General features: G+C 38.9%; 1 protein-coding gene and 1 long non-coding RNA gene across 3 annotated transcripts; one reads left to right on the top strand and one right to left on the bottom strand.

Moving 5' to 3' along the window:
- The first annotated feature begins 1163 nt into the window (after positions 1-1163).
- Positions 1164-2479, top strand: LOC120566994. 2 transcript variants are annotated; one of them, XR_005640500.1, is made up of 4 exons: positions 1164-1227; positions 1391-1691; positions 1803-2124; positions 2268-2479. It is a non-coding gene; the product is annotated as an uncharacterized LOC120566994 (long non-coding RNA). The 2 variants fall into 2 exon arrangements; XR_005640499.1 differs by having other exon boundaries at positions 2265-2479.
- Positions 2480-9098: 6619 nt separating this feature from the next.
- Positions 9099-11548, bottom strand: LOC120566983. The gene is made up of 6 exons (XM_039813752.1): positions 11491-11548; positions 11006-11347; positions 10568-10903; positions 10266-10382; positions 9742-9806; positions 9099-9364 (listed from the first exon to the last, which is right to left on the bottom strand). The coding sequence occupies exons 1-6, from the start codon at positions 11531-11533 to the stop codon at positions 9218-9220; spliced, it is 1050 nt and encodes a 349-aa protein (XP_039669686.1). The 5' UTR covers positions 11534-11548; the 3' UTR covers positions 9099-9217.
- Between the last annotated feature and the right edge of the window lie 5092 nt (positions 11549-16640).

The following is a 16640-nucleotide window of genomic DNA, read 5'->3' as shown; positions in this document are numbered from 1 at the left end:
TTTATAAAAAAAAAAAAAATAATCATGCTGTCTTACCACAAAGTCATTGGGTTCAAATCCAATATTATTTTATCTCCTCCCAGGTTTACATGGATTCCCTACTTCAAATCAAAACATGCAGGTCAGTTGAATCAAAATTTCTGCTCCAGCCTTTTACCTCACTGAGTAGGAATTTAGCAGGTATAGTGGTAGGATGGTGTAACAGCCCCCCCTCTGTCTGTTGTGTAGTGACGTTAGGTCTGGCTATTTTAGACTATATTCACAGTCAGACTGCTCCTCTGTATTACTGTCACAAGTTAAAAAAAATGTTTTATTCAATTCCTTTTTAAAGCTGCTACGGTCAATATATTCATATTGGACTAACTATATGTGAGAGAGGCTGCATACGAAAACAAAACCACCAACAGTCAAAACCTGACCCTGCTGCTCCCCTTGGCTCTTCAGAGGGTTTCAGCATCATTCCGCTCGTTGCTGACTCTCACCGCTCTCATCAAAGTTTTCTGCTACTGTAGAGGTGGAAATCACAAATCATTTTCATCCAATCATTTAGCATATGTTAATCCTGACTTTCATCATTGTTTTTTTTTTGCCAATATTTCATAAACCAAGTAGTTTTAGTTGCTCAACCTCAATCATAACATAACCATGTTGTGAAAATAAAATAAATAAAAAGAGCGCATTGAACGTTTGAAGATATCATCATTGAACGTAATCTTGGGTTTGCAGAATTAATCAAAATCAGAGTTAAGACAGAACAACACCCTTTAATCACAAAAACAATAGCAGGTGCTGTCTATTTCAGGGTTTCTGGAAATCAGGCTACAAGCCCAATGGAATACTAAAGATGTACAACTCAGAAATGTATTGTATTGTATCATATTGTTTCTTTGCTTTTCGTTTTTGGATAACTGTAGTTCACATTAAGATCAAATCATCTGTTGTGTTTACTCTGTGTCAGTTATAGAAACCCACCATGAAACATGAAACCAACGCATGCTGTTGTTTCATGTGTTTAGGTTGGAAATATGGTTCATTTCATTTCCACTGGGGTGGTAAACTCCAACATAATGACGGGCCAATCAAATTGCCCTGACACTGTTCCCTCCCACTTGATGTACAGATTACGATGAATCATTTCATAATGTGATCTAAATTACAGAAGTCTCAAGTGGAATAACCTGGAAATGATGACTGTGGTTTACTTACTGCTGATACTCAGAGTGGGACGTAAGTATATGTTAAAAATATCAGATTGACTCCAGATGTATGTTTAAAGTATTGTTATTATCTTACAGTAATACAGTTTAACAATTTCTCCATTGTTAATGTAACATATATATATATATATATATATATATATTTTTAATTTTTTTTTTTTTTTTTTTTTCAGGATGCACAGATGATCGGATCTTTGAGAACAGGACTGTTGGTGTGGGAGGCGATGTGAGACTGACTTGTCCTCGCAAGTCTACGGGAAGCTTGTTTTGGATCAGGATCGTTTCTGGAGAATTTCCTAAAATCTTAGGAAAAACATTTAGCTTTGAGAGTGATCCTCGCATTACCGCCACAGAGGAGGACATTTGTTCTGCATATTGCAAAAGCAAGGCTAAGTGATACTGCAGTTTACTATTGTATGAAAATACATCGATAAAACTTCACATTTTTGAAAGGAGCAGACCTGAGAGTTGAAGGTAAATGCATTCCTTAATTTAATTACAGATTTATTCTTAAAAAGTATGGTGACAGTTGTCTTTTGTTTGAAAATCAATGTTTGAAGTTTTATACTTTATTAAATTTCCCAGGACCAGAACCTGATCCCACTGCTGTCCCTCCATCTGATCCAGTCGGTCCAGGAGACTCAGTGACTCTGCAGTGTTCAGTCCTCTCGGACTCTGAGAACAAGACGTGTCCAGAAGAACAAAGTGTGTTCTGTTTCAGAGCTGGATCACATCAATGTGACCCAGATTTTAATTATACTCAAGAATCCAGAGGGACTCTTGACAAAGAAATGTATCTACAGCTTCTTTAAGAACGTCAGCTCCTCTGATGGCGGGACTTATCACTGTGCTGTGGTCACATGTGGGGAGATATTTTCTGGAAACGGATCAAAACTCGAAACTGAAGGTAACCGCATTGTATTTAAATGTAATAAGATAATTAGAATATGTGTGTGTTCGATTAAGGTCAAGTACCACAACGTTAAATATGTATGAATTACTCTTAATTACACTTTCACTAATTGTTAACTTTTCATATTGTGTCAGCAGTCAACATGCAGGACTCTCAGAAGGACCATACAGTTCTCTGTCTGTTAGATGCTGCTTTGGCTATAAGTCTGATTGTTATAGCCTTTCTCATTTATTCAATCAAGAAGCTTGTTACGTCCCCATTTCAATCAGGAGATACTTCCTTGCAAATATGAACATGTTTATTGTACAGGACAAAATATGAAAAATGAAATGTGCAAAGTCTCTGAAGATTAGACTCCATCGAATCCATATGTTATAAAAGGGGTAGTGAACCCAAACATATCCCCCGATGGAGTAGTCCAGACACTGGTGGTGGTGATGAAGGCGCCCAGGACCCAATCAAGATTGCCGTTCAGCTGATGATCCCCGGAGTACGTGGATGAGCCGACCGGTGGTTGAAGGGGAGGAGGCAGGACGCACTCTGTTCCTGAAACGACAGCTGACAACCGCAGAGGAGAGAGATTTAAAACAGGATGTCATGCTGTGATTGGCTTGTGATACATGGCTGAATCTGATTGGTTTAACTAACAATGAAACAGCTGAATCCGATTGTCTGCTGACAAGTGAATGCCATGGAACAGCTGATCAATTAGGAGTGATGAAAAAAGAAATTTGAAGTCTTCATTTAAGAACTTACGCTGAGCTTCATTTGTGGTGTCCAGAGGCCCGTTCCAGAAAGCAGGTTTAGTGAAAACTCTGAGTTGGTTAACCCTGAGATGAGGGAAACTCTGGGTTTTCCGTTCCAGAAAGAGAGGTAACTTAACCTCGGAGTCAGTTACTATGGTAACTGAGTCTGTGAACCTAACCTGGGGCCTATTGCACAAAAGTAGAATAAAGAAATCCTGGATAAATGAAAAAGCGCAGCTTGACTTAGTGAGATCCACTCATCGCGGCTCAATCGGTTGGACGTTTGCCGAGCCAGGATAAGTAGGTGAAGCTATGTCAAGCCAGGTTTACATAGCTGGGATAAGTGCACGTTCACGGATTTCTTAAATAGACCACAGTTTCGATCACAGATTTACTGATGCAGAAATGGAAAAGACGTGTGCAGTATATGTTTCACCCGTTGAGCAGCAGCTTCTAATGGAAATTTACGAGGAGGTGAAACATATAATATGCAAAAAGGGAAATACGGCTGTTATCAAACGGAAAAAAAAGTCACTCCACGTTTTAATTGCTTTAATATGCTTGTTTTATGTGTTGGTTTTATTGCTGTATCTGTTTTTATGCGCTAAATGTGCTGGTTTTAGTGTAAAGTGTCTTTGAGTAGCCTGCAAAGCACTATATAACTAAAAAAATAATAATTCTTGTTCCTGGGAAATTTATAAGGACTAGGCTTAATTTCAAAGCTTATTCATAATGCGAGAATATGTTTTACAACCATATGCACAGATCTCCATAAGCTATGTCTAATTCTAAATATCTTTCTACAATTAATGTTCATACAGAACAAGCATGACTGGACAAAAACTAGAAAAAGAAGTGACTTCAATACACACTGTAAGCATCTGTAAAACAATGTAGCCTGTTATTATTCATGTTTTTTTTTCTCACTCCCAAGCTCCAAGATGACAAGTGACAGCACCAAAATAAAATGATTAAGAAGCTTTGTGGCATTCCAACACATTCTCACTCCCATTTGGTAAAAAAGGACATTTGATCAGGTGCCATTTTCGTCGTTATTGATGCAAAAAGTCCGCTTTTAGAGTCCGCTGCACTGTGTGGGAGGATCCCCCTGCCTCCCCGCGTTGCACGGGCGGGGACATATTTCACGGGGACAGCAGCGGAGGAAAAGCCCATTTCCTATCGTCCCACTTTTTACCATTAGGCTACCATCTCAACAACTGCAGTAGTAGGATTTAAATCAAACTCGTGACAGCAATAGTGACAAGTAATGCATGTTAATAAAATGAAGTAGAACACATTCAGAAGACAACGGAATAAATGTTAAACACGTTTATTTCGGATCAGAGCGGCAGCTGATTTAATACATCAGACTCCAGGATTAATCTTAGCCTGGCTGTTAGCCAGAGGCCCGTTCCAGGTAGGAGGTTTAACAAACTCTGAGTGTAACCCTGATGTCTGAGTTGATTTACCCTGAGATGGGAAACTCTGCGTTTTCGGTTCCAGAACAGCTGATTTGAGTTGGTTCAATCAACTCGGAGTAGGTTCACTCAGGGTTACGCGCGTGCACATAAGGCAGTATGAATGAAGCCATGATTCTACGATTCACCATGGTAACAACCACAAACAAACGGGTCGGCGGAAATAGAGTTTGTTAAACCTCCTACCTGGAACGGACCCCAGAGAATCTGATAAATAAAAATAGTAACGCTCCTTGCACACCTTAGGACTATAGGCAGAATATTTATCACCTGACACACCCACATCTAAATCTCTAGTTGCAAGGTGAGAAGAAATGTGGCCAAAACCACAGGATATGAGATGTGAAGAAAGTGTGAGAGATAGAGGGCTCTCAGTTCGAAAAACCAAACACATTACTCCTATACTTACTTAAATCACTCCACTGGCTTCTGATAAAAAACAGAATCGATTTCAAAATATTGCTCACTGTTTACAATCTAATGGCCTAACTCCTAATTACATTTCTGACCTGCTCACTGCTTACAAACCCTCCAGAACTCTTAGATCATCCGTTGCTGGTCTCCTTACTGTACCCATGATCAGAATATTATTATTATTATTATTATTATTATTATTATTATTATTATTATTATTATTATTATTATTATTATTATTATGATGCAGACACCCCTGCTCAGATCAGACCTGACTCTGGGCTTCAACAGGATGTGTAGTGAGGGAACAGCTACAAGAGGCTTCAGGAGGCTAATTTGTATAGTTTGTCTTGTTAATGTGCTCATTCAAAGTAAAAACCCTAAAGTGTGTGCGTGCATGCAAGCATATGTGTCCATCCATCCTGAACCCTTTACCTACTGCTATAAGTTGTTGTGAAATTAAAATAATCATAAAAAATAACAGTGTTATTCCTTGCCTTTAAAAAACAAAGGTCAAACGGCCTGCCTCCTAAGGCCAAAACAAAGAGTGAGAAAAGTAGTTTGTATTGACACCTTAGTTTGAAGCCCAACAGCAACAACGCTAAAGTTTCCATACATTTGTTGTGACTGTGAATGTGTGTTTATGTGTGACAGTACAACGTGTGTTTTGGCAGAGAGGTTGTACTATTTTAATTCTCTATACATTTCCCTCAGAATAAAAATATGCAGGTAGAAACTGTAAATCGCCTCCAGGTGAATGTGTTCCTGTGATACTGTGAGAGAGTCTCTCTGCTGCTGCCTTTCATCACCACTGAAAAGAAGTGAGTATTGAGAATGGATGGTTTGACAACCCTCCTCTGTATGCTGTGCTCTTCCTGCTGAAGTGACTGACAGTCAGTGGGTGGGCGGGTCATCGTTGATGATGTGGAGCTTCTGAATTGGCTGGCTCTTTAAGATGGCTCCTCTGTCTTTGTGTGTCACTTCAGTCAACTTTTTTAAATGCACATAATTCAAACTTAAATCAATAATTAGTGAGTGTTACAGGCACTGTTGTAGGATTTTCTATCAGGCCTAAGGACATAGGCCTATACTATATATTTAGAGATTCATTACAAATGTGATGCATTTATATTTAAAGGTTAGATTTTTTATGTAACAGAGAAGTAATTGAATACAGAAAGGGAGAACATTGTATATACTGACCATGTGCACAAACACGGGCACCCAATGGCATGAACACACAAAATGGCTTGTATCGGCAGCAAGCAATTAAGGCTTGGTTCTTTTCCTCAGACAGCATCCCATTCAGAAAATTATGAAAAAGTATGTTGATTTAAAAAAAAAAATATTTATTTATTTATTACACACTGGCAATCTAATACCAAGGCTACTTTTAAGAGCCAAGCTTTAGCCACAAATTGACCGGATCTCAGGAAGTTTCATTTTTATAAATTCTACAATCCTTAAATGTATATACAAACACATACAAAAAATGAGTGGCAGTAATTCAGCCTGGTCTCCTTTGGAAACAGATTCATATGGGACTTTTCTGCAGTGTGTCATGTATGTCCTTCAGTGGATTTGGAGACAACAACAGGAACCTTGCATTGTAAACTGGAGATGTCAAGTTTAAAAGACATATTAACTTGTGTTTACTCTCAGTGTCAGTTATAGAAACTCACCATGAAACCAAAGTGTGTTGCTGGTATTGTTTCATGTGTTTAGGTTGGAAAGATGGTTGATTTGTTTTCCACCGTGGTCATAAACACAAACGAGGCCAATCAGATTGCTCTGAAACTGTTCCCTCCCACTTGATATACATTATGGTCAATCATTTTCATAATGGCATCTAAGTTACAGCAGGCTCAAGTATAGTAGGAATAAGTAGGAATAACCAGAAAATGATGATTGTGTTTTACTTACTGCTGATGCTCAGAGTGGGGCGTAAGTATATGTTGAAATGTCAGATTTACTCCACATATATATTTAAAGTATTATCATGTTCTTACAGTAATTAAGTTTAATTCTTCATCTGTTGTTAATGCAATATATATTTTCATGATGCACAGATGATCAGATCTTTGAGAACAGGACTGTTGGTGCGGGAGGCGATGTGAGCAGGGACGGACTGGGACCAAAATTTGGCCGTGGCATTTTGGCCCAGACCGGCCCACCACATAAGATCACAAATACCACCCGTCCTTGTGCTCCCCTGAATATGTATACCAACTCCTACTCCTTAAAACTACTAACGTCATGTCATGAGTAAGGATGAATCAGTGAGAGTATTACATTTTGGTAACTTGCCCAACACTGATGTATTAATAAATGACACTTTTTTTTGAAGTATTTAATGTGTTTACATTATTGATTACTAGTTACTGTCATTTGAGAGTAATTCGTTATATTACAATATTACTGGCTCTGAATTGTTATGATTTACACTACTTTTGCGTTACTTTTGAGTTACTTTCACCAAAATAAAAGCGGAAGTATGTCTTGGCAGGTTGCTTGTGAATTTCACCACGGGGTCAACAAAGTCTCATCTTTATCCACTATATACATCATAATTTATTCATATTATTTTGTATTATTAATCTGAATCTGCAAAGTAACTAAAGCTATAAAATAAATAGTTAAGTAAATCGTACAATAGCCTACATTTTTCTGAATTGTGGTGGACTAGAGGTAGCCTAATAAGTAGGAGAACATTAAGATATTCAATTTAAAGCACCTTACAATTGAATTGAATTATCCTATATGTTAAGAAATTCTAAACGACGTGTTCGTTTGATTTCTGAGGAGGAAGGAGAGGCTTGGTCCAACTGAAGATTAAGCAAAAGGTTTAATAAACAACATGATGAAAATGACAAGACAAAAAGCGAAAGTTACACTGCAGCTGACAGCGGACCGAAATCATGCTTCTCCTTGATTGAGTCACATAAAAACAGCCCTGAATCATTCTCAGGATCACCCATTTATTCCCTACACCTGGGTGGTTCCTCAAATTAAATCCCTCCTTATTGGTCAGATGTCTTCAAAAGAAAAGGTGTTACTTCCCAATCCATGTGTCTTGAGGCCACACCCGGTCGCAGGATCTTACCAAGTCGGTGGGAATACTCATTCTTTGTCTTAATCAAGTCTGGCTCAACAGGGGATGGCTCTCAAAGCTGTTTAAACAATAGGTCTCCTTGTGTGGGGACAAGCAGCTTCTACCTTTATGCTAAATAACAGACATGACCTAATTAATTCTTTAGAAGCTAGCGTTGGGGTGAGGCAGTTGAATGCTGATTAAGACTGGTGTGATGCAATCGGTATTGATTCAGTGTTTTTCCTAGCTACAGTGTTCATTTAACTAAAAGCATATTTTTTATCAGACATCACCAATGGTTTAACTTTTTTAACTTCAACATATGGTATAGTTACTTTCCACCGCTGATAAAATGTAATGATATTACGTGTAGCAAGACTAAACATTAATTCCCGACATGTTGTTATCTGTCAGTTACTCGGGCACATTGCTGTCGGCACTGACGCGACACAGATGTCCCTAGCCTACCATCTCTGGTTCTGGCTCTGACCACGGGAACAGTGACAAGACAGCTAGCTTCAACGCAGCGTAAACAACTCCGGAAAATGATGTCTATGTCGCAAATGTATCCGTCTCTGCAGTCATTTCAACCACCAAATCCAGTAACAGGAAATAACAGTTTCTTTTTTTCTGTACTGAAATGTTTCATGGTGTTGGTGAATTCTTAAAAAAAAAAACGCCGCTAAATGTCAGGTTAAAATGCATTGTAACTTGCGTTACTGAGATTGTAACGGGTATAATATTACCGACATTTTATTAGTAATGCGTTATATTACTGCGTTAGAGCAAAAAGGAATACATTACTGTAATTGCGTTACTTTTGTAACGCATTACTCCCATCACTGGTTGTAGTGTTATCACCAACAGTTTGTCCACCACTGAGTTTTATCAAGATGTAAAGTGTTTTAAGGGGAGTTGTGTTTACCACAGGTTCTACCCTCACTCCCTCATCTCTGTCCCTCTCCTCCTGAGTCTCCTGCTCACTGTGCATGCCACTGCCGCCGACACTGACAACACGACCACTATCATCAGCCACGGGAGCTGATAAAGATTGTGCTACTGCCAAAAACATGTCTGTCAATTTGAAGGGCCTGTTTCTTTTTCACACGCAGCTTCTCTGCACCTCCTTCGCGTTTCTTCTCCATGATATGTATCACTATTCTAGCCTGGCAGATGCGCTGAAACTGCATTCAGGCAGAAACCCAAAGAGGGTGCTGTTTAAAGATATGATTGGGCCAGTCCAGTGTCAATTAAGAAAACAACCAATGGGCATATATTGCAAAAGCAAGACTAAGAGATACTGTAGTTTACTACTGTGTGTGATATACAGTATAATCGTTCCACAGAGCCTGCTCTGTCTACAGAGAGGGCTGGTGCTGGTTGTGGTAATATACAACAGAATACACACACTCTGGTGGTGACTCTCTCTTCTTCCTCTTCCCGCTTTTCACTTCCCTTGTTGAGAAATCCAGTCCTGCGTAGTTCATTGCCCTTGCTTCACCATCCTGCAAAAATGTAATATTTGTGTCAAGTACAAATATTTCAGAGATTAAGTCTGTGACATCAAAAAACATCTCTAGAGTATAGATTGCTTTACAGTGAATTTACAGTGAGCTTTACAAGTTTCTTTTATGTAATCATTTCTCATTCATCAGTACATTGTTTGACTTTAAACCCATTTATCATACAGTAACATATGTTGTACCAGCTCAACAGTTAGTTTTATATTTTTTTGTTATGACTAATATTATGTGTCATGTCCAGATAATCTGATAAATAAAAAGAGTAAGAGTATAGGCAGAATATTTATCACAAACCCACATCTATATCTATAGCTCTACCCCTAACCAGTGCAAATCAGACAACACCGCTACATATTTACCAGATCATTTGATTGATCCACAGTTGTCCTGTCATTATCACGATGATGGGAGGCACTCAATGCTCCTGTTAAAAAAAAAGAGGACAGAGATAAATGAACAACATATTTTAATCACATTTTCAGTTTTGGGCTTTGCAGTTAAACACATTTACTCCTGTAATGTGTTCAATACACCTTCAGTGTTATAATGATAACCACTGATTAACTTCACCAGAGCAGTCGCGGGTGAATTGATTTGGTCAGTAGTTTGTAATAGCATGTAACTTCTATAATTAGATGTTTCTGCTGCAATAATATATGGTGGTGGGACATTATCTATAATAACCAGTAGGTTGGTGTTGCCTTCCTTCACATACAATATTTTTGCATAAAGAGTATTTAGTCTGCCGTAGTGATAGTTTTATTTATTTCCACTGTTATCATATTTTGTTAATTATTAGAAATACAAATGTATATTATGGTATTGTTATGGTTCAGACAGTCATACTTAAGTGAAATTAAAAAAGTAAGTGTGGTGAACCTACCTTTGCAATGTTCACAAACATTCCTTCGATTTCTGTAGAAAATAAGGGCGGTGATTACAGTCACACAGCAGGCCAACAGGACTCCAAGAACAAGGACAACTGGCTCCAGTTCTGATCCTGAATCACATACACTTCTAAATAAGAATTATTTTATTCTGGACCCTTGGGAGTAATCACTTACTAGTTAGTTTAGAAGACTTATGATAATCGTCACTAGGCACAATGTGTATGTCATTTTAACCAGGCTAAATTAATTAATGCAAGATGCATACATGATTTTGATACAACTTTTAAAAACATACTTGTCTCCACTTTAGTTCCTTCACCAAACAGGATCTCTCCACACGTGACCACAGCACAGTAGTAAGTCCCAGTATCAGATGAGTTTTGTATAATTTTGGACAGACTGTAGACACAACTTCTTTCCTCTTCTTCATCACTGTGAGTGTAAATGATGCCTGGGTGAGATTCTCCTGATCCAGATCTGAACCAGTACACACTGTGTTCACCTGGACACTGATCTGTGTTTCCTTTTGTCTTGAAAAGAAGGGAACACTGGAGAGTCACTGAGTTGCCTGGCTTGACCGACTCAGTCTCCGGACTTTGTTTCACATAGACAGCTTTCTGCTGATTACGATCTGCGTGATTCATTAAAAAAGACATCAAAAGAAATTCATGATTTAAATGATTTGCTTGACATAAAAACTTGGCACAAACACTGAAAGTAAAAGATGTTCTACCATTCACAGCCAAAAAGAAGCCATTTGAACTCTCTGTATATAACGCTCCATAGTGACAGAAGTATGTTGCTTCGTCCTCTTTGCTGATATTTGTAATGGTGAGAAAATACTGAGCATCCATTTTTGTAGCTGTGAAACGTGAGTTGTTAAATTCTTTTCTAATAATTAATTTGCCATGAGTTTCAGCAATGACAGGTTGGACCGTATATCCAAGAGGCTGCTTGTACCAGTAAAAGAATTTGACTCCCTTATCAAAAACTGGACACTCCAAAGTTACATTTCTACCAACTTCAACCACAGTCAAAGAGATCGGGTGAGGAACCTCTGCAGTTTGAATCAGGTCTGAAGAAAAAACAGACAAACAGTAACAGTTTAAACACGAGAGAACAAAAACAATAAATAATGTAAATGGCACATATATATAAATCCTGTTATATTATTACAGTACAGTACATGGTCTCACACTAGTTAAGAATTGCACTTACACATGGTACTAAGTAGAATCAAAACAGCCAGTCTTCTGATCATTGTGGTGCAGCAGCTTTCTCTTACACTACTGATGTCTCACCGCTAAAATGGAAGATGTAGTGAGTTGATCAAGGTTAACAAAGCAGAAATCATCGTGATTGGCTGAAATGTAGAAAATGACCTTCCCCCTTCATTGAGCAAATCTGTGATCCATTTTTCATTTGATAGGAAATCTACATGTTCTAGGTTGTTGTTTTTCAAAAGCCGGTGTTTTTCTATTGTTTCTGTGATTAACTTTTTTGTGTTTTGTGCTTAGTTAAGAACAAGCACTGGAAGTCTTTAAGCTAAATCGGTTTTACTGACACACTGCATGTGTGTATTTAGAGGTTGCAATCAACAGTCAAACTCCGGCTTAAACGTGAAGCCAATGCAAAAGTGCCTTAAACCTGCCTTAAACCTGCATTCTATTTAATGGCGGGGGGCGACTCCACTGGTTGCAAAAAATCTGATTATATAGAAGTCATAATTTAAATGCCCCTACTTATCACTTGATGTACTTCAGTTAACATTTTCCTTATTAGTTTATGGCCTCAATCACTAGTTTAAAGTCCTCTTTAATACAGCATGATATTCCTTTTGTAAATTTTGATTCACATTTACAGTAAAATAGATGATGATGCAGGGTATGTTTTAGGGCGTGGCTCCCTTGTGATAGACAAGTTGCTACCATGGCGATATCCTCGGGTGTCAGTCAGATCCACCCCTCGCTCCTCCTCAGCTCCACCCTCCAAATATGGTCACTTCAAAATGGTAGTCCACTGAATGGCTGAAGTCCTATTCTCAGTGACGTTGCTGGCTTCGCACACTTTTGTAACTGAACGAAACCTGATGATTTTTTGGATGTAGCAGTGGCTCCCTTGCTAGCTAATGAGATGCATCATGTAAACAAGACACTATTGGAGTTGTTGAAAGCTGCATTGTCCCCTTTCAGTGTAGGCTAGCTGTTTTGCTTCCTGTGTTTAGGGAACTTTTGAAATAATGTTAGCTACAGCGTAGGTGGCAGTCTGCAGGTTTGAGGGACAGTTGTAAGGTGAGAAGAAATGTGGCCAAAACCACAGAATTTGAGATGTCAAGAGTTTGCAGGTAAAAAATTAAAAAAAAAAAGCCCCTCGGTACCATAAATCAAGCATATTACTAAATCCTATACTTGAATCACTTCACTAGCTTTAGATAAAATACAGAATTGATTTTAAAATGTTGCTCAATGCTACAAATCATTTAATTGCCTAGGTCCTAATGACTTCTCTGACCTGCTCACTGCTTACAAACCCTCCAGAACTCTTGGATCATCAGTCACTGGACTCCTTACTGTATAGAGGATGGATACCGGACCCGCGCGGGACCCGACAGTGCGGTGCCAGGCTACCGGTTCGGACACATATTTAGAAATTATGTTTGGGTTTGGGTCGGGCTTGGCCACATCAGCGTGATAAGTCATTCATTGAGTTGGCCCAGCCGCTTATTAACGTCGGTGCTACATATGGTTCAGTGGCAGCGCAGAACTTACTGGCTGACCCCACCACTGTGTCAAAACGGTGCCATGAGGTGGCAACAGAGAAACGCAAAGCTGGTTGAGCAGTTAAATGACATTCTGACTGAGGTGAATTTGATCGGAATGACAACGGATATTAGCCTCGTGAGACTGTCCTGATCTCGCAAGCTCCAGTTTTACACTCACAGATCAGTCTGGCATCTTGAGATAGAGAAAATTTGGAGCCGTTCGCCAAACGACCGACCAATCAGCATTGGTTTTGAGGCGGGTTTAGGTGGTGATAGACAGATGGTTAATCCAATCAGCTAACCAGTATTTTCAGACAGCGGTAGCCCGAATTCTGGTAGTGCTTCTTTCTCTTGGATCCTTCTTTTGGAATATGGACCAGGAACCTGAAATGGTGCCTTTTAATCATAAATTCTCGTTACACAAACGGCAAATATCCTTTACCGACATGTTGCTTGCTTGCTGAGCTAATGAGCTATGCTTTGCCTGCAGCAGCAGGGGCTTGTGGTTGTATTTTCATACGCTTTGTTGATCTGATTTGTTGATTTGGCCCGTCTATCACCAACATAGGTGGTGATAGACAGATGGTTTATCTAATCAGCTAACCAGTATTTTCGCCTCTTCCCAAAAGTTCTCCAACAGTAAGTTCCCAGATGGATATGCCAAGCAAATGCGAAGCAATTCATCTAGCGGAGTCAGGTTAAACAGATATCTGGATGGAGGACTACCATGCGCTCATCTGTTGACATTACCGGATGCCTTCCTACAGTTGCTTAATAAATGCGGGCTTTCAACACAAACAAACATACATGTGCTATTAGTATGAGAATCTCTCTCTTTTTTTTTTTTTTTTTTTTTTTTTTTTTTTTTTCTCTCTCTCTCTCTCTCTCTCTTTCTCTCTCTCTTTTTTTGGGTATGTGTGTTATGTTGGTGGTGGGCGGGGGGTGACTACATTTTTGTATGTGTACATTCTCAGGTCTTTACTTTGTTCATAACTGTTTGTTCACCAAATACACAAGGCTCCCATGATATATTGGCAGTGAATTCCCAGTACTCATATTGCTAACCTAAAACTTTATAGTCTTGCAAGAAGTATTGAATGTTGCTGTTTATCATTCCCAAATGCATCAGTTTTATAAAATGTTTTTCACAAACTTGTAGGTTGTAGACATAATAAGTCTTCCTTTGTTAGAAAATAAACTAAAATATATATGTCACAACTTGCTACTCAAATGAATAAACCCCTCCATCTCTTTGGCCTCACAGACATAAGCTGTGGTGGGCCATTTCTCCACTCTTTGACCAACGATCAAGGCTATTTACTCAGAACAGGCCTGACTATGGGCTTCAACAGGATGTGTAGTGACGGAAGAGCTACAAGAGGCTTCAGCAGGCTATATTATAGTTTTAGTCGTGTTTGTTAATGTGCTCATTCAAAGTACAAATAATGTCTATCTTTTGTGTGTTTGTGAAGAAGCAACTATATGCAACCTTCAATTATCACAGATGCGTATTAGTTAATTTTTTTATTTAGTTTTAATGTAGATTTTTTCATTCACCATTAATTAAAACAGGCTTCCAGTCCATCACTGCATCAAGTGACTTTAGCACGCTGTCATTGCTTGGCGGATAACAGGCAATTGTCTATTGGAAGAAGAACACCAGGGTGGGACAAGTGAATGATTAGCACCTCCCATTCCCATCTCTGACATCAACTACCAATGAAAAGCGCCGGTCATATAGTGTGACTGTGACTGTGTGTGTGTGTGTGTGTGTGTGTGTGTGTGTGTGTGTGTGTGTGTGTGTGTGTGTGTGTGTCTTTTACCTTCTGCAAAAAAATCCATAAGGTTCAACTTGTATAATGCTGATTAACGCTGGGTTAGTGACAATATTTGTGTGTAGTTGGTTTCTGAGATCTGTCTGTGCTGATTTTGTTTGAGTGTGACTGTTACTGTTAGATGCAGAGAGTTACACACAGTCTGAGGCGGACAGAGGTGAAGGAAGGTCTAGTTGTAAGAACAGACAGATTGAGAAGCATTAGGAAAATGGAACCTGATGAAATGGACTTAATCCACACAATATGTCACTGATTTGACTAACAACATTAACTCATGCTGATAGCAATTCATATGCCAAATGTTTATTTCAGCCACAACAGTAGCATGGCTCTGTCGGTCAGTCAATTACTTTGGTTAAGACTGAAATATCTCAGCAAATGTTGGATGAGTCAAGGTTTGCTGCCGGCAATATTTCCTAATAAGTATTTTGATCTCCTAACTTTTCATCTAGTGCCATCAGCAGGTTGGCATAGTTGGTGTTGTGTGTAATGTCTACTGAATGGAGTGCAGTGCAATGCACAGTGATGTAAGAATTACATGGCAGAGGCAGACAGCTCTGTGTCCGCGGTTAAGAGGCCAAACATAAACTGCAGCGTCCCCAGTTCATGTCAGTGAACTGCTGTGTAACGGCCACCACAACTTCTTACAACCATTGTTACATAAATACACATTATGAAAAAGTGCGAGAGGACAACCACTCAACTAAATAAACTCCTCCCTCTTTCTGTTCTGACAGCACTTTGTAAAGGCCTTCTTCATGTCTGTCGTTAGAACAACAAGCAAAGCCACATGCAACAGCTACACTGACAGACATAAGCTGTGGTGGGCCATTTCTCGACCCCTACAACCATCAAGGCTGTTTACTCAGAACAGACCTGACTATGGGCTTCAACAGGATGTGTAGTGAGGGAAGAGCAACAAGAGGCTTCAGCAGGCTAAATTATAGTCGTGTTTGTTAATGTGCTCATTCAAAGTACAAATTATGTCTATCTTTTGTGTGTTTGTAAAGAAGCAACTATATGTATCTTCAGTTATCACAGATGCATATTAGTTCATTTTTTTATTTAGTTTTTATGTAGATTTTTTTCATTCACCATTAATTAAAACAGGCTTCCAGTCCATCACTGCATCAAGTGACTTTAGCAAGGCTGTCATTGCTTTGGCAGATAACAGGGCAAATTAACTTAAGATCACAGTTCAAACTCTGTCTTTTGGAAGAAGACCAGGGTGGGACAAGTGAATGATTACCACCTCCCATTCCCATCTCTGACAGCAACTACCAATGAAAATCACACTATATAAACAATGGTTATATAGTGTGATTGGGGCTGTGTGTGTGTGTGTGTGAGTGTGTGTGTGTGTGTGTGTGTGTGTGTGTGTGTGTGTGTGTGTGTGTGTGTGTGTGTGTGTGTGTGTGTGTGTGTGTGTGTGTGTGTGTGTGTGTGTGTGATTGTGATTGTGACTTTACCTTCTGCTATAAGTTGTTATATTGAAATATTCATACAAATAATATAGTGTTACTATGCATACAGGACATTGAAAATATATCATCATGTTAATTTTATGTTTACCCAGTTGTCCCCATTAAATTCGGAAAAGTCATTCAATATGAAGCAAAAAAATGATGTCAAGCACTTTTTTAGAGATGTTAAACATTGAATGGGGTCAAATTGACCCCAAGGATAACAGGAGGGTTAAATTGAAGCCCAACCACTTAAGTTTCCATGCATCATTTGTGGTGACTGTAAATGTGTGTTCATCTGTTTCTGTT

Source organism: Perca fluviatilis, chromosome 10 (assembly GCF_010015445.1).
Source record: "Perca fluviatilis chromosome 10, GENO_Pfluv_1.0, whole genome shotgun sequence".
In the NCBI taxonomy this organism is placed as follows: domain Eukaryota; kingdom Metazoa; phylum Chordata; class Actinopteri; order Perciformes; family Percidae; genus Perca; species Perca fluviatilis.
This window is presented reverse-complemented; position numbering and strand designations above follow the sequence as displayed.

Excerpts from the sequence above, each read along its gene's own strand:
- LOC120566983 (XM_039813752.1), bottom strand. The coding sequence starts at position 11,533 with ATGATCAGAAGACTGGCTGTTTTGATTCTACTTAGTACCATGT. Across the intron at positions 9,807-10,265 it reads TGTTTGTGAACATTGCAAAG|GAGCATTGAGTGCCTCCCAT; the intron begins GTAGGTTCACCA and ends TTTTTTTAACAG. Across the intron at positions 9,365-9,741 it reads TGGATCAATCAAATGATCTG|GATGGTGAAGCAAGGGCAAT; the intron begins GTAAATATGTAG and ends ACATTTTTGCAG.